The 24,403-nt window shown below is 37.9% G+C and overlaps 1 protein-coding gene across 1 annotated transcript in view; it reads right to left on the reverse strand.

The window, feature by feature from the left end:
• Positions 1–24,403, reverse strand: part of CRYBG3 (crystallin beta-gamma domain containing 3) — a 91,406-nt gene that overhangs the window by 28,208 nt on the left and 38,795 nt on the right. The window contains exons 4-12 of the mRNA XM_082769823.1: positions 18,008–22,970; positions 17,000–17,047; positions 16,548–16,663; positions 15,291–15,438; positions 8,455–8,591; positions 7,000–7,114; positions 5,393–5,428; positions 4,378–4,511; positions 2,472–2,598 (exon numbers count right to left, since the gene is read on the reverse strand). Coding sequence (XP_082625949.1) covers positions 2,472–2,598; positions 4,378–4,511; positions 5,393–5,428; positions 7,000–7,114; positions 8,455–8,591; positions 15,291–15,438; positions 16,548–16,663; positions 17,000–17,047; positions 18,008–22,970 — 5,824 coding nt within the window. The remainder of the gene's footprint in view (positions 1–2,471; positions 2,599–4,377; positions 4,512–5,392; positions 5,429–6,999; positions 7,115–8,454; positions 8,592–15,290; positions 15,439–16,547; positions 16,664–16,999; positions 17,048–18,007; positions 22,971–24,403) is intronic.

Genomic DNA, 24,403 nt, shown 5'->3' on the forward strand with positions numbered 1-24,403 from the left:
GAAACACCTGAAGAGCTTTGCATAGCCACATTTAACAGAGCCGGTACTGACACAGGCTAATGAGGCACGCCGTACCCAGCCTGGCTGTACACAGCCATTTACGTGCTCCTGCACCATGCTCCCTGCTCTGGGAGCATAGCACAGAGACCTGTGCCCTGACTGCCTGCAGCTGACTCAGGTACACAGGGCTCATTAGCTGGGGCTCCGGGCCGTGTGAACTGGGTTAAATTGTTTTCAGGCCTGGGCTAGCCTTAAAGCCAACACAGTCCAGGTCATCTGGTGTGATGCCTGAGGGAAACCGTCTAGCTGGATGCGCTCCTGCATGAGATGACACTGGTGAGTACCTGTGGAAAGTACAGTCAATCCCCAGCCCCGCTCCCTGTTGTAAGACCATGAATAACGCAACACAGCTACATGTCACAAATTCCTTCATCTTCTGCAGACATTCTTGAATTCATCTGACTAAAACAGAATTTCCAGGAAAAAATAATAAATATCTGCTATGTGGGAACAACCCTGCTGAGTCTTAGACCACTGTAGGCTTCACCACACTCCTCTTCACAGCACTGCTGAAATATAGAGATGAACTTGTATGCTCCTTGTGCAGCAAGGGGCCTGAGGCACAGACAGCTGTTTTTGCATTTTTTCCCAAGTCCCCTCTAAAAAAAGAGTTTGGTAGTAAAATGTGTTTACAATCCTGACCTTAAATAGCATACACAAAGTCACAAAGGGAACATATGGCATGCCTGAACACTGACCTATGTTTGAAAGTGGAGGTCAATCTGTTGGTCGAGCAGAATAAAATGGCACTGCCGTCAGTTGTTTTATTGGTTCCAAATACAAACTACCTTATTTTTTTTTTAAAGTTAGTTATGCTACAATCTGAGGAAAAGCATGACTTATACTTCTACTATCAGTACTTACATATTGATATAAATGTACGCCTATTTAAATGATATATGTTGTTACATGAATGTGATTGATACATGTTTTCAAAATGTTAGGGGCTTCAGCAACCTGACTCTTTTAGGCTTTTGTCAAATTAAATCAAAGAATCACTGAATATCCTGAGTTGGAAGGGACCCACAAAGATCATAGAGCCCAACTCCTGGTTCCACACAGGATCACCTAAAAATCAAACTGTATCTGAGAGCATTGTCCAAATGCTTCTTGAACTCTATAGCAGGCTCGGTGCTGTGATGACTGCCCTGGGGAGCCTGTCCCAGTGCCCAACCACCCTCTTGGTGAAGAACCTTTTCCTAAGATCCAACCTGATCTTCCCCTCTCACAGCTTCATGCCATTCTGTATCACTGTCCCCAGAGAGCAGAGCTCAGTGCCTGCCCCTCCGCTCCCCTCGTGAGGGAGCTGCAGGCCACCATGAGGCCTCCCCTCAGCCTGCTCTGCTCTGAGCTGAACAAACCAAGGGACCTCAGCTGAAAAATAAACCTGAAAATAAATTATTTAGAAGGGAATATATTTCTTCAATTCATTGCATTCTCCCATCTTTATACCCCCACTCCTCCCCTCCCAAAAAAACAACCAACCAACCAATAAATAAATAAATAAATAAAAAAAATCCAAAGTGACTGTTGCATTAGTTCGCTCTAAGTGCCTATCTTCAACTTTCACAAAGCTCCTGGCTCAGGAATATCACATCACATCTGGAAGACCAGGTAACATCAGAGTAAGCAATTTAATTCTCAAAAGGAGCCACTCTTTGCAGCTGCATTCAAAGAGCAGGAATACTCACAAAGCTCCTTTTATTATCAGTCAAAGAAACAAACAAAAGACATACAAAAAAACAACCAACAACCCAACAACAAAAAAGACAAAAGACAAAAACAACCAACCAAATCAACCCCCCACTAAATGAAATAGTAAGGAAATTCTAATCCCATGTTTCTACATCACTGGAAAGTCTAACATTACTTCCAGTGCTGGACTCTGATATAGTTTTTATTATTTCAGCGTTGTCCCCACTAAACACATTTTAGTAGAATGGATTTTTTCCACTTGATTATTCTTGTTGCCAACATTTTCTGGCACAAAAATCACAGAGACAGAGGGTAATATTTAAAGGCTCACAACAGCTGCTATGTTGAAAAACTATTTTATATTTTAATAAGGAACTACACTGTACACTTACCAATGTTAAACTTAAAATAAAAAATCTATTCTAGAGATTTGAACAGCTTAAAGTGCAGAAGTGAGTTACTTTGAAAATCTGGCAGGGGAACAAGGAATTCTGCATGATACATTATTTCATGAACTTTAGAAAAGCTATTCAAAACCTGCTTCCACTTTACAACATATACAGTCCAGTCTAAATTTCAGCAAGTAAGAAAATGAGAGTGAACTTGGACAACCGAGGGAATGACCAAACACACGACACCTCTACCGTAAAGGAAGAATAACCGTCTTTATGTATAGAGCTGCGAATCATTTGTATGAAATTCATAAAAGTACTTACAGCCTGAAGAAACCGGAAAGACAGGAGGACGCTGTCAGTTCCCCCCCATGAGTGCCTGTCTTCATAATCTCCCTCCTCCAGCAAATACTGACGGCCTTTGTAGCGTTCCTTATCATAAGCAACCCATCTACAGTAACCATACAACAAAATAAAGAGAAATAACTAAAAGGAATACAACTCCACACATGATTTTTTGTAACAAATAAAAGGGGAAATGAACATCCTAAGAACACTAAGATGAGTATCACAGACTCCACTAAAAAACAAAGCAAGATTTGTTGGAAATCACAACACACAACCAAGCGCTCTTTGTGGATCAAAATTCTGCCATGTGATTGTTTCTCCAACAACAGTTTATTTGTGTAATGCTACTTGATGTATCTCTCCTCAGTCAGCCATATTCTTAATACCAATATTCAGTACTAAATAGAGGCTAACACATCTAGCAGCCAAAACACTGTAAGGCACCAATTGCCAATGATACAACCCAGCAGAAAATCTCTTCCATGTCTTCATGAATGAGAAGATCCTACCCTTGCTGGAGTTTGTGATAATATTCAGGAATTTCAGCAGAGGAAGGTTTCACCCACTTATACTGTTTCCTGCTCTAGTCTACGAATAGACAAATGAATTGAATATATACAATACATTGTGTATAGAACATATTTAAATACTAAGGGAATAAAACTCTTAAAATTATTTTGAACAAAACAGATAATCAATTAAAATAAGGTGTTTCTATATCATTTTTGAAAGTGGAACTTAATTTGAAAAAATGCCTCTCCTCCCCAATTTCTTTCTTGAAAGCATTGATTTCACTAGAACTCCCTTGCAAGTATTTAGAACTGCTATACAAATTCTGTTGGCATTGAAATTTGGCAGGCAGTGATAGCTTTACTCTTAGTACCATTTGGTTTACATTAATTCATCTGTTTAAGTTACCACAGTATTAAAAATAAAAGACACCACAACAGACAGAAGGATGATTTTTAAGAATTTGAGGTTTCCCAGATAGCTAATATGTAGTGTATTTATTTGAATAGATTATTTGTTTATTCATAATTAAGTTTATTTTTAATTTAGTGCTTGTAAGATTCTGATGACAGCCTGTATATTCTTGAGTCTTTATATTGAAGTATTGAAACCCTCTAAGAAAAAGATTAAAGCTTCTGAAAACTCTCATTGCTAAGCTCTTTGGCAGAAGCAACCATCCTGTATGCTTTCAAACCATCTTAAATTTTTGGGTCTTGGGAGAGGTTGAAAGAACAATCTGTGGATTAGTAGTTCTCTAGAACAGCTGGAGCTGAGCCTACCTCTTGAGAAGTTCACCTAAGCGTATGGTTCTGTTACACAGCTTTTTCTGTGTGTGTGAGAAGGAGGGAGGGACAGTCAAAGTGACACAGAGTCAATCCCAGGCCTCAAAGGAGTGCATTCTTATTTTTAAATAACATGCAACAGGTGGCAAAGTAAAGCCATTAAGACAGTAAGACAGTTTATAGATTTCAGAGGCATTAAAATGTCAAACTGAAGACTGTCCACACCTATTGAAGGTCATTTACGTAAATCAAATAGAGATTATCGGAAGCATAAATCAATCTAAATTACAGCTCTGTGTGAAAGCTGTCATTAAGGAACAAAGTGGCCCAGTTTACTGGCATCTAAATGGCCAACACTGACGTCACACCCCTCACACATTTAGCTTTACCTTCCAGTATTTTCTTAGATAGGTAAGCCACAATGAGAGGTAATTTTTTTCAAGGCTTATAACTGACAAGAGAAACGTGTATTTCTTTCTTAAAATATTTTACCGAGAGAAATTCTAATCATGCCTTAGTTGGCACTTCCTAACACTTAGTTACAATTTTCTATTTTAAAGTATACAAATACAAATGTGAAATACACTTACACTCCACCAACGATGCGTATTGATCCAATTTCCTTGAAATCCTCTTTGTTACCAAACAGAGCCAGGACAGAAGTGATATTTTCTGAAAACTCTTTAGACCATCCTCCAAAGTGTGTTTTCTCATATATTATCATCTAGAAAACATGATTTCAAACAATGCCTTGAACATGTCCTGAATTATAGTTTGAATGTAACTGCATTCTGCAGCTATATGACTATGATTTATCCTGTAATACGGTGCCTAGGCAGCGGATAACAGCTTGCAGCGAATCCTAACTCTGTCACAGCTAGATGTGCTGAGCCAACCCTTAAAACTAGTCAAGAGTTTCAGTCAACAAGAGCCAACATCTCTGCACTTTGCTGAAGTAATTTCAGTGACTGCAGATAGCATACACACCCAAGTGGGTTCTTCATCTGCCAAACCACACAGATCAGTTATCAACAGTATTAATATTTATTAACATTATTTATTAGAAACATTTCCAAGTGTTGCATGTATTTGCATAATTAAAAAATTACCTATACAATTAGCATTTTTTTGGAGAAACAGAAAGAGGAGGAATGAGGAACAATAATGCTAGATTAGCTTTCTGCTCCTCAAATCACAGAAAGTTTGTGGTTGTACTCATGACCTGTGGTACTGAGCTCAGGTATAGGAAGGAAGGATTCTAATCTCCCCCATATTTTTTTTTAAACATGGTACATTAAATGGGAAAATCCCTCCTGACCCACTTCCATTACAGGGATGAATGTGTCAGTCAGAGAACAACATTTTACATTACAAAAGCTTTACAATTTTCCTACAGCAAATTCACATTCTCTTAATATGTAATAAACAAACTACTACTTTCACATTTCAGGAAGCATTAGTAAGAAAGCAGACTTGACAGTATTAGTGAATTTTCCTTCAGCAGCAAACATCACACACGCAACAAAAAGAAAATAGCCCTGAAAAGGGTTTTGTATTTCCAGTGCTTTTTTTTTCAGTTTTATTTTCAGCATCCTCAGTGCTTACCTTGACGTTCATAGGCATTTGTACCTTTAGTCCACCCTAAGAAAAGATGGAAAATAGTATTTATATAACATTTGAAATTATGGTTTGATACACATTTCACATTATTATCAGGTCACAAAGTCTTTGTAATTATATTCACCATACTCAGTGTTAGCCAAATCAAGCATTAGCTTAAATACTCTGATAATTCACGAAGGCCAGGGTTGCTTTCAACCTGATCTACAAACAAAATCAGTGCATTGACAACCCTGCAGGGGTGCAAGCAATGTTAAAATATTCCTTTGTTGTCTATTAGCGCTCAAAAGCAAATATTTACCATGTGTTTTTTTTTTTTTTTTTTAACTAATTTGCATTGAATATTTTTTTACATTAACTTTTAAAGCTGTGTTGTATGTACATGTATTTTGATTGTATGTACATGTATTTTGAGTTACTTAAGCATCGGTGATGAAACACTGAGAAACTATAAACATGAGAAGACAAAAACTATAGGCTGAAACATTCATGTCTGTGGTTAAAGAGCAAATTCAAAAAATGTACTTCCCGTGGAAATGTTAGTGAGTGATATTTGGTAGGAGAATAAGACACCTACCTCCCAAGCTGTTAGGTGGGAGCTCCCAAGCTGTTATGTTTTATTGACTTGAGGATTTTAAATTCTCCTTCTGAAGCCTTGCTATATATACAGTCAAGTGATGCGTTATATCCTGCCACATCTTTTTCACAATTAAACCTATGTGATGTCTATCAAAATCAAAATTAGCTGCCCCTCTCAGGATTTGTATGCAATGTGAGGTCACAGGAAGACTACTGGGTATTTTTAATAGTAAAATCCTCTCCTCTCTTCCACCCCCAGCAGATTCCGTCTGCACTATCAAAAAAAGAAAACGAACAACTTCTAAGGAGCTGTTTTAATTAATGAATTGGTGTTGGTTGCAATACAACTACAAATTTTTCAGTTCTATCTTGTTTGATCTCCACAGCAGCAGTTTCCCAGGAACATGTCCTGCTGTTGCACTGGCTATGTGTTCTTATTGGAGCTGGTGCAGGAGCTCAGCAAGCCCTGGAACAAATTCCTACTGTGCCATTCCAACACTAACAATGTACCATGGCATGAGAGGACTGTTAAACATGTAAGGATTAAACCTGAAAGGATGTCGGAACCGAAGTCACATGTCAGGGGTGACCTTATTGCTCTCTACAGGTACCTTAAAGGAGGCTGTAGCAAGTTGGGGGTTGGTCTGTTTTCCCACGTGCCTGGTGACAGGACGAGGGGGAATGGGCTGAAGTTGCGCCAGGGGAGTTTTAGGTTGGATGTTGGGAAGAACTTCTTTACTGAAAGGGTTGTTAGACATTGGAACGGGCCACCCAGGGAAATGGTGGAGTCACCATCCCTGGACGCCTTTAAAAGACGTTTAGATGTAAAGCTTAGGGATATGGTTTAGTGGAGGACTTGTTAGTGTTAGGTCAGAGGTTGGACTCGATGATCTTGAGGTCTCTTTCAACCTAGAAATTCTGTGATTCTGTGATTCTGTCAATCGAAACGACCAAAGGTTCACAACAACCAAAAGGCAAGCACGTGACTTATTAGAGAGCTGTGAAGTCCTCACCATTTTTAAGGGACGCAGAGATTTCACATCTGCTGAAGGAATTTCAGATGGTTCATTGCATTCTTCCAAAATCTTCATCTCTCCTTTGTAATTAAAGTCTGAATAACCAAGCCATCTATAACAATCGGGATAAAGGACTTATTAATCTAATTAGATACATTACAAATGTAACAATCTTAAAATTATTTTTCTTTTTCTGATTATTAGCAGTAGACAATGTGTTTTAGATACTGTCAGCACATCAAAAACAAGCTATTTAAACACACCAGCACTATCAATGCTAAGAAGATCTCAAATACTTTCACTCAGTCCCAGGCAAACATAAACAAAAGAGCAGAAAGTTACCAACTTGCTTACTTGCTTTAAGAAGCCAGTTTGTTACACTGTGAGTATACTGAACCAATACTAAAGCACCAGTATTAAGGATGAGACGTGAAATTTTACCTAGGACTGCCACCTTCGGAATCAAAAGGTTTCTAACATCAATCCTACTTATTTTTTTTTCAGTGGAAGTTATTAAAGTATGATTGTTTATGGCACTCCTTTGGAAAGCCAGATACTTTAATTTTAATGTGAAAATCAAAAATGTTGACACTCCTTCAGACTGCCTTAAATAAAAAAGAATACTGAACATAAAGGTTGGATGCAGAGTTAGTAAACAAAATAAGGAATGGAGGAAGAGACATTAAGCTGTATGGACAATTACTTAAAACTACACACAGATACTACAAGCAGTTAATAGTCAGTCAGAGTTCTGTCAAAACTATGACAAGATTCTGTTTTTAATTCCTTCATCACCTCAAGCTTCACAGACATATTGCAAGATCGTGGGAAGGAAAGCTTGGCTCGCACGGAAAGGCAAACTCAGACTCTTGTAACAGAACAGCTAATGTCATTCTGCAAAGAAGAGGCACAGAATTTCCAAACTTCAGGAAATGCGAAGTATTGGACATTTACCCAGAAAACAAGACTATTCTGCTCAAAACAGGAAATGACGGACTACCAAAGGAGCCTATATCATATTGCATCATCTCGCTGCAAAAACTCAGAATATAGCCATAAATTGAAGAATGCTTGCATGACATAATATTCATCTTCTGGTATTCAGCCACACTGTTATAGTTATAACAGGGTGGGTGGCTAGGGAGATGGCATCTATTCTCCAGTGAACTTAAAGCTAATTATAGCTGAGCTGCTCTTTCTATTTATAAAGCTACTCAAAGATGGAATTATAGAAGACCTCTGCCAGCAACTAGAAGAAAAAAATCCTTCAAAAATTTGCTTCCACTGCTAGAAGCTTGCTTAGCACAATGCTGAAGTGTAGAGCTAGGAATATCTAGTGTATGTTAACTGATATATAGCAAAAACCTAGAATATCGTTCCTATCATTGACTTTCAGCTCATGATGATTTTCTACCTGCTGGCAAACTGCTATAAAACAGGTTCAGTACTCACACTCCTGATTTGACACTTATATATGGGTTTTTTTCAACATCCAGTTCTTCTAAATTGGCAACTGCGCTTTGTATGCAGATAGGAAGTCCCCCTGTGCCAGCTCCCAGGCAGAACTCGATCTCTGGAACACTGCAGTCCTGCAGAAACAAAACAAATGCTAAGGATTATCCATGTTCGGAAAGTCTGCCCCACTGGGGGGATGGGGAAAAAGGACAAGTCATCTTTCCTTCTTTTTTCCCCGTTTTCTTACCCTTCTAACCTAACTTTGGGCTTTACATGAAGGAAGGTTTTTGTTTTTAAATGCAAAATGTGATTTTTATAAAAGCTAAGAGAAGTAAATTTCCATCTCCTAGTAACTTTAAAAAAAAAAAAAAAAGTACATTTATGCCTAGGCTGCTTTCAAAAAGCTGTTTAAATACTATTTAGGTAAAGGCTCTGACAGTATTTACTGATAGACAAACCATGCATATAGTACTGTAGATTATTTATTTTTAAGACATTGCTTCCATAAGACACATGTAGTTAAATATTATGCATGTATCACTAACATTTTCTGGAAATGTCTACTACTTCATTCCACTTCTTCCCCTCCAGCCCCCCTGGTGCTAATTAGGTTCTGTTATGCATCTGACTATGCTTTCAAGACATGTGAGTTCAATTTTCTGTCACATTAAATAATTTTACAGTGTCTTAGACAAAGAAAGAAAAAGAACAGTACTGTAAAGCATTTGTAAAGAAGACACTTTAGCAATTTTTCTGTTACTACAAAGCAACAAACTCCGTTACAATCTTGAAGGTATATGTCTATGCCAGAGAACAACTTGTTGAACACATGACCTGATCTAGAATTTGTGGACTTTTTAGTTGAACCACATTAATTTAATAACACTTATATAAAATACATAGTCAAAACTTTTTTTTTTTTTTTTTTTTTTCTCCCCGCAGCACTCAAACATGTTATGAATCAATAAGGATCTCCTGTAAGGTCCTGATTCAGCAGTGTATTACAGAATTGTCTTCATGTGACAGTGAAAGGTGGCTCACACACTTACAGAGTTTGATAAGCTATAGCTGAAAACCTTCAGTACTCAGTGGTAACTTCATAGTACACTTCCCCTTCCAACCCATGGGTCCATTTGCATTATGCCGGTGATCTTGAATAGCATAAAAGACCCCAGAAATCCTAAATGTAGCTGGATGAAGATGCCCCTTAAATGTGTGCTGAAAAAGAAGAACGAGAAGCTGAACCCAAGGTTCCTTCAACAGAAGTATTGGTTACTGGATTTGTTCAGGAACCAGCCAGGGTCACAACAAAACAGTGACCCCACACACCCTGTGGCTTCTCAGAAACCCAGAAGACAAAATACATAGAGCTTGCAGAGAAACCCAGCCTGAGGGCACAAAAGCTCTTAATGTTTCAGCCCCTCATCTCGTGACAATGCCAACACACTCTCCCTTTACACCTGGTTTTGAGTGGAGCTTTCAAATGAAGAAGCATCACAACTAGAAAAACAGCTCTGCTTGGTCAAAGTTCTTTCAGGAGTTATTTAACTGTCAGCAGTAATTGTGGCAATTCTAATAGGTGCACTTCTGTATATTACTTCACTTTCCTCATGAGACCTAAGTACCACAATATTCAGTTTTGGCAACTCTTTCTCTTGCACAATTGTGTTTCCTTTGTATTGTACCTTGCAAACAATGCATACTATTTGTTTTCAGGAAAACAAAAAAACAAGAAAAAGGCCACCACCCTTTAATACCAGAATTTTTATATTCAGATGAATAAAAGCAGAAATACTAGGGATAAAAACCTTTCTAATACAATGCTACTATATAGCAAGGAACATTATTTCCTCAAGTTCTAAAGGTATTGCAAAACAAGATTAAAAGAAGTTTTATTATAGTTTTATAGTCTCCTAAAATACCTGACATGTATGTCTGGAATCTGTGAATCCAACAGTAAAATTTGATAAGCAAGATCAGAAGTTGCACCTATAAGAATTCCACAGGTAACGACGCTAGACTCTAATGGTTTCAGATAAATTCTGAAACAAAGTACCTACAAGACTAAACAAGCAGCAAAATAAAGTATCTTTGCCTGAGGGCTCAGACAGACTAGGAGCCAGTATGTTTGATTTTCATTTGGTAGGAGGTATTTTTTTTTCCATTTGAAGTTTGGAAAGAACCAGTTTGTATTTTCTTTTCAAGTTTTGCTTTCCTCCTTGAAGCTCAAGGCAGGCTCCACCTCAACAGGTGAAGAATGTAGCAGTTCTCCAAAGCCTAGGTGAATCACAAGCATTCAGAATAAAATCTCTCCCAGTTACTACCACCTCTCTTCAGCCAGATTTTGACAGCCATAAACAAACTCTACTCATTGCAATGGTATTTTTGTGTGTACTAGATTAAGTCTACAAAGTCCTGTCATAAAATAATAAACTGAGGTCCTCATCAAAAGCAGTACCTACTTTTAAAGTTAATAACATCTTCAAGCAAGAATTACCTTATATTTTCTAAGCATATTAAAAAAATCATAAATACACATTTTGACTTAAATAGGTCAAGTTCCATACATTAAGACTATATATAATAATTCACAGATTGCAAAAAAAAAAAAAAAGAATTATCTTGCTGTATAAATGAACACTGTATTTGCAGATGTACACTCAAGTAGAATAACACTGATTTCTATAGCTTAAGCATGTAAACCTTAGCTTAGTAAATATTTGCCCTAGCATGTTCAGATTTGCCTAAATGTATTTAATTGGCATCATTACTTTCAGAAGCTTTTTTAACTTTTCTAATGAAGCCACTATCTTTAAAAACAAAATGAAAACCACACAAATATGACAGCATTCAAGTCAAGAACCAGATCCTTCAGCCCCAAACCCTTTCATTTGCAAGGCGTCAAGATTTTAGAGTAAGATAGCCACATGCAAAACTACTATCACAGTGTTTCTGGACAGATCCTAAACTGGAAAGTTTCCTTCCTATTCCCCCTGCCCTGCCACCCACTTCACAAGCGGTCAAAACTCGTGCCACATTCATTACGCTACTGACACATCAAGCGAAAACAAAACAAAAAGCACTGCAAACAGATTAAGTCTCCTCTGGGTCTTCATTACCATTGATACTACACAGCTAGTAAGCGCTTGGGTAGGTCACGGCCTATTGGCACTCAACTCTGTGGCACTCTCCTCCCACCTCCACCAAGTCATCCTGGAGCACTCGTGCTTCCCTCATGGTCTTCTAGGAGAAGAGATGAGGACGCAGCAAAGACAACACTGTCTTCTACAGTCTGCAATGTGTTTAGAAAGCATGGGGACTACTCAAGCCAGTTTGCTGAGAACAGACATTTCCAAAACTGTATCATGCCTCTTAGCAGAAAGGGTCAGGCTTCCTCTGAAGAAAGTTACAAAGCACCCTCAAGACCGTAGCATTAAATATTACTCTTGGTGGCATCTTTGGCATTTTTCTAGTCTGTCCAAGAGCCCTACCATAAGCAAGAGACCCTGAGCCTTCAACCAATTCAAAGTGGTCTTGGCTATTTACCCTTCTTCTGGATCCAGGGTTACAGCACCAGCAGGGCTAAGCACTTGTAGTGCTGTTCTTCTCCTTGGAGCTGTATCCTTCGGTGACTGAAGTGATCAAAATAGTCAGATTAAATGATGGTAGCCTTTTATGTCAACAACAGGACAAAGCATGACTAAAGCCTGGCTTCCCAAGCAAAAAGTAAAGACTATGAAAGAAGAGTCTATTGAAAACCAGGCCTAATTAGTTCTGGTGCTCACACAATTGCTTTTTAATTCAGTCTAGACATGCATCTTACTGTTGATACACAGTTTGTCCTTAGGACACGTCAGCTTCTGCAGCATTCTTTAAATTCTTATTCTGTCAGTACTACAGCCTTTTTTTATCCATTCAAAATCGTTTCTTCCAGTTCTGTCTTGTGCCTCTCTTGCTATCACAGATCATCGCAAAACCAAATGACAAAACTTAACATGGCTGGAAGTAAAACAAAATACTAAGGAAATTAATGCCTATACCACCACCAACGCTTCAGGATACCTTGTGGCATTTGATTATGTAGTCACTGCTTGAATTAATATTTTCTTTTCATCCAGCAAACCACACAAACAGAACAGAGCCTTCAAGTAATATTGAGCATTGGGTGAGCATTCCAATTACAAAAAGTTTTGCTTAAGGTAACTGCACAAGGAATCCAGTTATTCCCCATCTTGCAGATAGAGATTAAAAACTGCTGTTTCAGACCTCTTGTCATCCTGTAAAACAGTGGTTTATAGGATTACTCCAGAATGGAAACATCAGTACCTTTTTTCAGCTCTTGTTTTTGGGAAAGCAACTGTTAGCATCCTCTTAGGGCCTCCAGAAACAAAGAGTAAAAGCCCCTCAATTCCACAGGATTTACAGCAGACTTTGGAACTGACTTGGCTCAGTGGATTGCAGGAGCCACAACAAACCTGTGTTTGCAGGTAGATTTCACTATCTTAGACCCATATTTACTTGTCTTAGTGTCTTACTTCTCATTTTTTCAAATAGGTCTTCATTTCACTAGTCCCATGTTCTGTTCCTTTGGGATCTTCTCCTTCTCCCCTCCCCAGCCAAGTTGCTTCAGTTAAATACACATGAATTCATCAAATCCATATCCACAGTGAGTAGAGCCACAGGTTAGCTACAAAGTTAACAGAATCTGTTTTCTTCTGGATGCTTGAAGCCAAATCAGAGCAAGAAGCTACTGTCAGATTGTTTCTGAGCACACTAACATCTGTCAGTAAAAAATAAAAATATTAAACACACCTCCTAGAGCTTCTTTAGTAAACATCTGTTTTTCTTTCCTTTGTAAGCCATTTTCTTTCCAAATACTTAGCCAATGTTTGTATCTGCTAATTCAAGGCATCTGAACAGCCCCTAGACAACCACCATGAAAAGCCACTAGAAGAATCAGTCAACAAGCCAGATAAACTGGACACACAGCCAGTATGACCAAACTAGGCAGTAGACAAGCCACTGGGCTTCTCAGGCTATGAAAGAGAGAATGGCAGTAAAACATACTGCTGATCATACACACAAGCTGCCTAGAAGAGAAATAGCTATTTGTCAATTAAAAAAAAAAAGCCTATATTTTCACACACACACACAAAAAAAAAGTAAATTAAAAAGGCTGAACTGTGGTAAACTACCTTCTAAAAGTAGTTCCACAGCAGCTGACACAAAACTTAAAAAAGGGAATTTCACAAATCAAGATGTAGAGGACAAAACCCTGCTTAGCAAGCTCTATACCCCCTCTAGCTGCACACAACACTAGGGACTAATTGCAAAAGTCCACCCATATTTACTGGAGATTTAAGTTACATGAGAAATAGTGTTGATTATTAAAATAGGGTATTACTGTAAGGAAGGCTTTCCATCTGTGTGGTGGTTTTACCGTGTATGGGCTGCTGCAGGGAAAGTTAACATCCCAGCCAGACCCAGTACACTGTGTTCCATACAAATGAACCACATATGGGAAGAAGAACAATATTAAATTTACTTAGTTCTATTACAAATATTTTTAACCAAGCACGATGGAACTAACAACACTGTCTTTTGTGTCCAAGGGTTTTCTTAGATACACAAAATACACCGAGCTTCCCTGAGCTTCAGACCATAGTTCTGCATGTTATTACTGGATTTCTTTAATTATTTATCCATTTTCCATATTATCAATATCCCATATTGGTCAAATGTTTTTAGCATTTATTTGAGCTAAATAAATTAGAAGAACTGTTCATGCCCTCAACTAGCCTCTTCTGAATTTATTTAAGTCTTTAAGAAAATGAAAAAGTATTTCTAACTGCTGTGATGACATTATATCTCTGTACTGATTACAAAAAGGTCATCAGCTTTAAAATGACTTGTATACCAGTAGAGTACAAAAATCCAGCACTTTTTCTGAAACACTTTCACATTGTGATACAAATGATAATTCACTCACAATAAAGGGCCGTTGCACTGTGAATAACGGGAATGTTATGCTAAACACAAAGAGCACTAATTCTTAAATCACAAGATCTGGTAAATATATTCCTCATTCACTAAGTAATAATGGACACATTATATTTAGTTTTAGGCATTTGATTCCTATCTTTTAAACAAAATGCCTTTTAAACTTCTGGCTGTATGTAGAGCCAGATGCTGTAGGTGTACCACTGGGCCGTGCGGAACCCCAGGAGTCGACACAAAGCTGTGGAAGCAGCAACAGTAAATTTTGAAGGCTATGCTGTACAAGTGGGATTGTAATGTCTGGGATTGTTATGAGATTGTTTACTGTCTGGACGCCTACCTGGGCAACCTGCTCTAGTGAACCTCCTTTGTCGGGGGTTGGACCCAATGATCTCTTGAGGTCCCTTCCAACCCCTACAATTCTGTGTGATTCTGTAATCCCAGCTACTAACACCCAAAATAGAAACCATACTAACACAGTAGGTATTTTAAGCTTAATATAAGCATTTCTTAATAAAATATGAACTAATTCCATTTAATTTCAATTAACTGGATTGGTAAACATCTAACCATCACTGTATCAGATAAAGGTGGTGGCAAAGAAAGATAAGCTATGTTTGCTTGTTATATTCAGGAAGAAAAGGAAATTTAGCACAAAAACTAATAGCAAAGAGTAAACAGTCACTTTTTATCTTGAAGGTAAGAATTTGATTCACAACAAATTTGAACTAAATCACTAAACACAGCATACACACATTGTCCATTGTTAGTGATACGCCACTGCTGCCAACAGAAATTTACCATCTATGTGATAATATCATTAACAATGTCTATACCTTTGTTACATGTTTGATTGAACCCACTGTGAGGTTTCTTCGATGGTGTTTTACACCTGGAAGATCCCAAAGGTGATCCAGTATAGTCTCTCCTTCTTCTAGTACATGTTTCCGACCCTGGAACTTCGGTTTCTCATAGAAAATCCAACTGTAATAATGAAATCATGGACTGAGTTGTTGCTATTACGTAAGACTATGCTCATACAGCAGATTTGCTGAAAAGCTTAGCAATAATCTCTTCCAATCATGCTAGTTATCACCAATTTCTTACATACTCTTTCATTATTCACATATGAATGTGATACATATGTGACTTGTGCTTTATTTCTGTGCTTTAAAAATGAAGTATACATTTCTTTTCCCCAGGAGGTAGACTAACATAACTTAAAATATTAAATTTATAAAAATATAACTCAGTAACTATGCAAATAAAACGACATTTTACTAGAACAAACATACTAACTGACATATCAAAACATGCTCTGTTTAAGTACATACTAAGTAAGGCATAAAACATACACATACTAATGATGACATTCAATGTTTCCTTAGGATGTGAAAGAAATGCCTACAAAACAAAAAATGTATGCCTCAAATCTGCCTGTTACATACATTGTTACTATGGCCAAGAATCAGAAACACACACTGTAAGCGCCACCAAATAAATTCCAATGCAACAACTGACATGGTAACAACCCCAGGTTGCCAAGGCAAACCTATTACTTTATTTTGAGCTATACCTTTACAAGTGGATTGAGAAACACTTAAAGGTACTTGTATATCCTCCTGCATACATAATCCTCTAAATGCTACCTTACAAACTGCAGTGGAGATTGCATGCTTTATGTTCTTTTCGTAACACCTGTTGTATAATAAAATTGAATTGGGAAAAAAAAACAATAAAACAAACAAACAAAATAAAAACATTTTCTTTGGCACACACATACTTCTTGTGATGATTATTCCTTTACTGTCTAAGCACTGCAGGCAAGAAGTCTAAACTTACATGTTGTTCTATTAGGAACTTTCTGTTTGAAGTTAATTCCCAGGAGAAACATTATTTTTGCACTGCAGCATTTGAAGCCATGTTTTATGCTTTTTTCATTGGTATCAGTCTAATTATACAAGAAAGAAAAAGACAGTCTTGCAGATCAGATATGTGTCATAAATTAAAGAAATGAAAAGGAAAATGACAAGGAAAAACACACATACAGTCTTTTGAAAAGATTCTGTTTAAATATGACCTGGATTCCTTACCATCCTCTAATTATCCTAAGTAATGCTCCAATGGGAAAGATCCAGGATGTGGTATCCAGCACATCAGAATGAACTTCTTGTTTACTTTTGTCACCATGAATGTCATAAATAATAATCTGAAACAAGACAACACATACGAATGAAGGCCCATTTCAATATACAGCACAGTTAATTTTTGCTTGGAATAAAACCTACTTCATTTTGCGCCCACTAAACTGATATCCTACACATTTTCTTGTTATATGAAGCACTGTATGGAGGACAAGGAAATACAGTAAGATAACTAGTGACATGATTTTTGTAATACAATCTCATTATAAGCAAGTGTAAGCATATGTTACATTAAAATACAGAAAGCTAGACTAACATCAAATGCTTTCCATTAAATAAAATGGTATAATAAATTATTTCATGTGTCATATTGATCTGTGTGATGCACAAATTCTGCTTACCTTTCCTGGTCTTGGATTGTATTTGAGACCTGCTCTGTCAATTAGGTTCTGAAATTAAAAGGACATGGAAAACAACTATTAATATCCACAACAGTGGCACAATGCATGGAAAGCTTATTCTAGGCCCACTGTTCCAATAAATGTATGCAAGTGTGAATAGCAGAAACATCTAAGATTTTTCTCACTGTTATTCAGAGTTGGTGTAACTAGCTTAACAGAATCAAACAGTCAGCAGAAAGCAGCAAACGCTAGAGAGGAAGAACTATTACAGAATTTTAACTTATGGAAATGTATTACTCTTTCCCAGCCAGCAGAAAGTTGTATGTCTTCACAGTGGTAAAAACAAACCAAACCTCTAGCAAAGAATGAAACATTCCCAACATCATGAAAAGACATGCTTCTTCAGTTGCACGTTTGGTCTATGAAGCCTTTTTGATTTCTTAGTATCAGAAGAAATGTTTCCATACCCTCACCTGCCATTGCTTTAAATAAACTAAAAAACAAATGCCAACCTACAGAAGCAGGTATATTACTCGTTAACTGAGCTACAATTTACATAAGACTATGTGATGAAAGAATCTAACAACCCAGTACACAGGTAATTATATTTTTTGGAAAACACAGCTCTACTAATCACAAAATGTGGAAGAAATGAAATAACAGCATTCATAAAAAGGGCAGTTCCGTGATTTTTAGATTGAAACATCCTTAACATGGTTAAGTCTGTTCTGTTATTACACAAACTTGCCATTATGCATATTTTCCCGTTATATTTTCTGTTCACACCTTGTCTTTTACAATTAGAGGCTACTTTGATCTGTGTGAACCGAGAATACCATGTTTTTTCAATGATTCTATCAGAAGATTTTTTTTTTTTTTTTTGAGTCTCTGATCTTAAACAGCCTAATTAACCTTAAAAAATGAGGGGCTGAAGGAGGAAGAAGCAAGACATAAATTTTGAATCTGGGCTAATCACTTTGTTTATTAATATCTGACACGACATCTTACCGCTGACAATTCTCCCAGTTTTGGCATGGTGTGATCTTGGGACCAGTGAATCTTTGGCTGCAACATATCCTGAAGAATGCTTCCAAATCTGGTTCCCTTCTCAGAGTAGTAACTGGTGGCAGATTTCAAATACTGGTAATACACACTTGTAGGAGCATGCTTTAGATCAGCATCAGCTTTCTGTAAAACTGGCTTACAATATGTTTGTCTAGGAGAAGCCTCTTCTTCAACCAGTTCTGGTTGCTCCTTAGAGTCAAGTTGTTCTTTTGAAAGAAACGGTGATCGTTCAAGAAATGGATATATATTTTGGTCATTTGACTGAAGGGTTGTTTTTAAATTCCCTGTCCACTCACTGGAAAGACTTTGCTCTTCTCTCTCAACATCAAGTACATTTCCTTCATATAATGATTGTTCCTCATCCTCATCCTCCATTCCCTCCTCCTCCTCTTTACTGAATTGAGAGGTAAACTGTAAGCGCTCAGAAACTGACTGGAGAAGGGATAGCACGGAAGCGTGGTCGGTGTTGTCTTTAGATATTCCACTAGGATGGCCTTCTGGTGACATGTCTGTGGACAGCAGGTCTTCTTGGGGGCTGTCATCTTCATATATGGGAGACAAAGAGAAAGGGTATATTCTATAGCGCTTAGCCTCTACGCTCAGAAATGACTCTGAGCTACAGCTCTCTGTTGCTTCTTTCAACTTGTTATCCTTTCCATAAAGATAGGCCGGCTCATGTTTATTCTTTGCTCTTTCACATGCTAGATGATCTGTACTATCCAAAGGCAGATCAGAAGAAGAAAGAGAGCTAGTTTCCAAATCTTCAGTTGAGACAGACTTGTTCTCAGTTTGAAGGGCACCTTCATAAATGATAGTAAAAGAACTGTTTTCCCACTGCTCAATTAGTGGAGAAGAGCCTGAAAGACCCACCAATTCCTTCATGCCTTTGCTGCAGTCCAGACCATTTTCTTCAAGCTGATCATTTCTCTGCATATCTTGATCCTTCACTTGTACCTCTTTCAGATTCTCATTGTTTTGGGCAAAGACTGTCTTGAAGCAGTGTTTCCCTTCACTGTGCTCTCCAGTAACAGGCAATTCAGATGCAACGAACTGTGTCTGTAATCCAATATTAAACAGTGTTGTCTTACTTGCTCCTTCTGCTTGTTCCTCTTTATTCTCCACTACCTTTGAATCTTCTAAGGTTGCTTTTACTTGTGCAAATACTCCTGCAGCCTCTCTTCCGCTGTGTTCATCTGGATTGTCCTCTGCACTGCTTTCCAGAGAACCCTGAGGACTTCTTTTGTCTTTGGATTCACTCTGCATGCTGCTACTTGCTTCATCAGGCATAAAAGATAACAAATTAATATCTACAGTTGGCTGCACTGTATACTCTGGCACATCTGTATTACTGCATGAATCTTTTAACTGCAATGGCAGAAGCATGTTCTCAGTCACAGCAGCATCTCTACTCATTAAATGTAAAGATACATCAGATTTTCTACTAGTAGCTGATAACCTAGCGTTACCACACATCTCTGCTGCAGCCAGATGTTCATACAACTTTTTATCATGTTCCTCTTTTGCTAGTATCATTGGGGCTGATTCTGACTGTGCTGAACTACCAGTAGGTAGAAATCCATTTGTTTGACATGTGAATGCATTATTCAGTATCTTTTCACCTCTTTGGGGCCAATCTGCGCTATTTTCCATACTATTTGGAACCACGGAAAGATCTGAGCAATCTGCCTTTTCGCTGTTTGTACTTACATTCTGAGCTTCCCCCGTAGCTGTTGGTTCTTTGATTATGTCCTGTGTTCTGGCAGATAAATTACTATCCAGGTTTAAAATCTTTGGAGTTTCAGCCTCAGTTTTAGGCTTAACCTTTTCAGAATGCCTTTTACTATCACTGCATTGCCCCTGACTGGATATTAGCTTTTGTTTGGCTGAGTTAATAACTTCATCAATTATTTCTTTTGCTTTTAATGTTAGTGCACTATGTAGGTCAATTTTATCAGGGATGTAAGACAGTGTCTTTTCACCTTGATTATTTGTATTGTATGTTTCATTTCCCATTAGTGAATAGGAGCCTCTCTTGTTGAAATGTTTCAATGAATGCAGAGCTGACTGGATTTCTTCTTCTTCCAGCTGCATGGTTCCAGTTTTCTGATCATTTAGGATATCTGTATTTATTAAACTATCCTTGCTCCCACAAACGTGGCAGACACCAACAGCTTGTTTTGCTATTATTTCCTCTATAGCCAAGTGTAAAACTGAGTCCACTATTTCCTCAGCTTTCTTAAACAAAAGAGCAGCATCTTGGAATTTAGTGTATTGTCCTCCCTCCCCATAAGTATCTTTCCATACTTTCTCAAAACAGAGCTCATTTGACTCTCTAGGTGCAGCAGCTGTTTGGTCATCTGTTTCAGAAAGGGATTCTGAGATACTAGAAGCCTGGTTACAAAGATTCACCTTTTCCACAGCATTTCTGCCCACCTTCTCAGTATGCACTGAATCAGATGCTGTTTTCAAAGTTTTCAAAGGACATATGGCTGATGGCACTGCCTCTACCAAGACGCAGCTGTCAGCCTGCTGTGCAGAGGATACTTCCTCTGCTCCATCACCAGCTTTAAGAAGAGAGGAATTACTGTCCTCCTGAGCAATGCCCAACGTTTCCAAGGCAGAAATAGAAAGGTTTGAGGCTTCTTTGGATCCCCGAGTAGGTGAAGTGGGCTTGGAGATGCAAAAATCCCAAGTATCTACTTCAGCATCAAAGTGGTGGAGCACAGCTGGGGTAAACTCAGGTTCCGGAGAAACAACTGGGCATGAAGCCCTTGGGTCTTCTGAGCAAAGTGGTGTCTTGGTCATTCTGTCCTCAGGGATTATTCTTCTAGATTCGGCACCCAGAAGAACATAGCCCTCCTGTTCAGAAGCAGCAGAGCATCTAGCAATCTGGCCATTTTCAGAATTAGTGGAAGGAGAATGGATTTCTCCTTGGTTGTCAGATGAAGAATAAAAAGTTGTGGATGATATCCTATGCTTATCACTGTTTTCATTGCTGGAGGAATTACTAATATGCCTATCTTCAGGACTAGGTGAAGATGCAGAAATGATGTCTACATCAACATCTTTTTCAGCGATGACAGGGGAGTGGTTGGTCAGAGGTCTTCCTCCACTTCTCAAGGCAGAATGAGAATCCTCCAGATTTTTTTCTTGTGATTTACAAATAGGAGAGGAAAGTTCAGAAATGCAACCCTTAGATTCAGAAGGAACAACAGTCATCTCATTCATACCAGCCTCATCGATTTTAGAAGCAGCAGGAATAGGATTGTCTGTCCTGTCAGTGTTGACTAAAGGGCAAGGTGCAGGCTTTCCTGTGTTGTCTTCTGCAAGTATAACTAATGCTTTTGCAGAAATGTCTTGCACAGTTTTAAGGGAAACAGTACCGAGGTCATGGACAGGAGCTGAATTTTCTGAGAGGCTCGTATCTACAGGCTCAAAGGATTTGCTCTTTTCACATTCGTGATCAGAACGAGAAACAGTGTCTCTCACATCATTTAAACCGACTCCTCTTTTCACTATAGTTTTATTTTCAGACTTACAACTAGGATGAAGAGGAGCTGAGCAACAGTCTCCAGTTTCGATAGAAGACTCCAAAGTAACAGAGAGAGGTGCTGTCATCTCATCAAAGTCAGATTTCCCATTTTCACACCCATGTACGCATGACAATACATCAGCAAAATTTTCTACTGCAACCTCAGATGAAACCTTCATTTTTTCTAGACAAGGTAAAGCAGGCTGTTGTGTGGCAGTATCCTCAGAATTCTCCGCAAGGATTAATTGGTGTTCATTTAGTACCTGCATTGGTTTTCCTAACTTATTCAGTTCTTCATTACTAGTCCCCTGGTCCATGACTATGTCTTCATCACTTTTAATAGTTAACACTGAAGCAGTCAGATTATCTGTGACTATGCACTTTTCTCCTCTGGACTCCATGCTAAGTGAAGTGGGTATTTGTTCGTGAAAAGGTAAAGGAATAGTAGCAAGAAAGCTCTGGGGATTTTGTTCTTTTTCTGCAGCTGCCATAATTTTCTGTGGATTGCTTTTTCTTGGATCACTATCTTTATTTGCACTATCTGTATGCTGATCTGCTGGCTCCTGAAATGTAGTGGAACTGGAATGAAGCTCCTGGACATCTGATGTTAGCTCTGAGTGGTTATTGATTTGATGATTACAGCAATATTCTCTCTTGTTTGCTTGTAGTTCTTCATTAGCTGTCTTATTTGATTTGGGTGACTGTAAACAATCATCTTGTATTTTTTGTGTGGACTCCTTATTAGATTCTTTACTACAATTAATTCCTTTATCAGAGTTAGAAGTGGCATTTTTGTCCATCTGAAACAGAGCTTCTACTTCTCCCAGCAGTTCATCTTCTTTTCCAATGAACTTGTCCACAGAACCCATTTTAAGGGAACTGGTAATTTGAGAAGTGGAATTTGTTAGGATCTCACTGTCTTTACTAGATGACAATAATGTATCTAGTGAATAAGCCCTCTTAACTTTTGTTGCTTCTAAAGCTGGTGTATGTTTTAAGTCTACTTCATCAGATGGTTCAGTAGGTGAAGCTGAGGCATTTGGAGTTACTTCATGTCTGTTGCTACCCAAGCAAAGCCGAGTTTTACCAGACTTTTTCAAGTCAATTTTAACGTTAGAAGAATCTACAATGACATCATTTTTATGATCTTTATCCTCATCTTCTCCATTTTCTTTTATTAAGTGTCCTGATTTTGGAGAGACAGTTGTTTGGATTTCTCCATTTTCTTTGACCATTAAAGCATTTCCGTTCTCAGTACTCTCTTCTCCGTTTTCAGCTGTTTCTGATTGATTCTTCATTAGTTGCCTAATCCTTGCAGAACCTCGATACGTAGCATAAGTGACAGCGGGTGCTTGTGATTTCTGTTGTGTCTTCCTGTAACAAGAAGCATCATTATCAGCACAAGACAGAATATGTAAATAGCTAGTGTGATAATAATAGAGGTTAACACAAACTGTAGATGATGTAACATTATTATTTTCCTCCAAAGACTAACATAAACTGTAGACTGCATGCAACACTATTTTCCTCCTTTTTTTTGCTCTTCCTAAACATGGATTTCTGTGACAAACAATACATATACTGTCTTTTACTGAAAAAAGCCAACAAACCATAAGCAAGAACTAGATATTGCTATAAACAGCTTCTGTCATTTGCTTTCTACTGGACAATGGCATTATTATTTAAGAAAAGCCACTGCACGTCAACATTTGCAATGACATAAATAACATCTTCACAGAAGTATGCTTATATCCTAGTAACACAGGAATATACTTTAATACTGAAAAAATACTGTACTAATACTCATTAAAATATTGAATTGAAAATTGATTTTTTTACCTAGGCTTTCAATACAGCGGTACAGAACAAGACCAGGGCAAGCAAAATACATGGAGAAAAGGAAGTATACAACAGTGAATGCTTTCTGGACCACAGGGCAGTAAGAAAAGAGAACGAAGGCATATCAGGTAAAAATGAAGACTCCATAAATACTTGAAGAAATATCAATATGAGATGCCTAGAAATCTGACAAGGAATTGGTAGACCCGGTCATTCATCTTACATTTAATAGCAAGCAAACAATTACTCCTCTCCCCTCCCCCCCCCCAAAAAAAAAAACAAACAAAAAAAACCCACACAAAACAAAACACCAAAACAAACACACCACCACCAAAAAACCCTACTGTAATGCAAAAAATAACAACAAAAAATCACCATGGAAAAACTGTGACCCTGATCTTTCACTGCTCTTTCTGATATTGTAAGTATAAATTCAGAGCCTGTCAATTTTAATTTTCTTAAGAAGCTTCTAAATAGCTCTGAAGTTTTTCTTCTTTCTTAAAATTAACTGACATAATAAATGTTTACCTTCCTTTCTAATGCTTCTCTCCTTTCCCCCTTTTTTGTTGTTTAAAGAATTCCTGCAAAAATAGGGCAGTGACGGTATGTATGTGCACACACCAGCTCTTCACCTTTGAGCAAAGCAGACCCTCACAGACTGTTCTTAAATTCTATTTTGCTTTAGCTCCCACCTAAACTAAGAACAAAACATTTCAAACACTTAGCCAGTCTGACCCTACATCTACAAACATGCTGGCTGGAAGTGGCAGTTCACCTACCTAGAAGAGTATCTTGAAAAAAACTAAGATTTTCGTTTCTAATATGAAATAGCCAAAAAGTATCTCAAGAGCACATTCAAAAGTTCTTTGTAGCTTACCATTAGTTCATTTTTATTGAGAAGTTATTGTAGCTAGAGAGTTGAAGACAAGTAATTTAAGCATGATATAATATGTGAATTCACTATGGAA

Source organism: Aythya marila (assembly GCF_965140915.1).
Source record: "Aythya marila genome assembly, chromosome: 1".
Lineage (NCBI taxonomy): Eukaryota > Metazoa > Chordata > Aves > Anseriformes > Anatidae > Aythya > Aythya marila.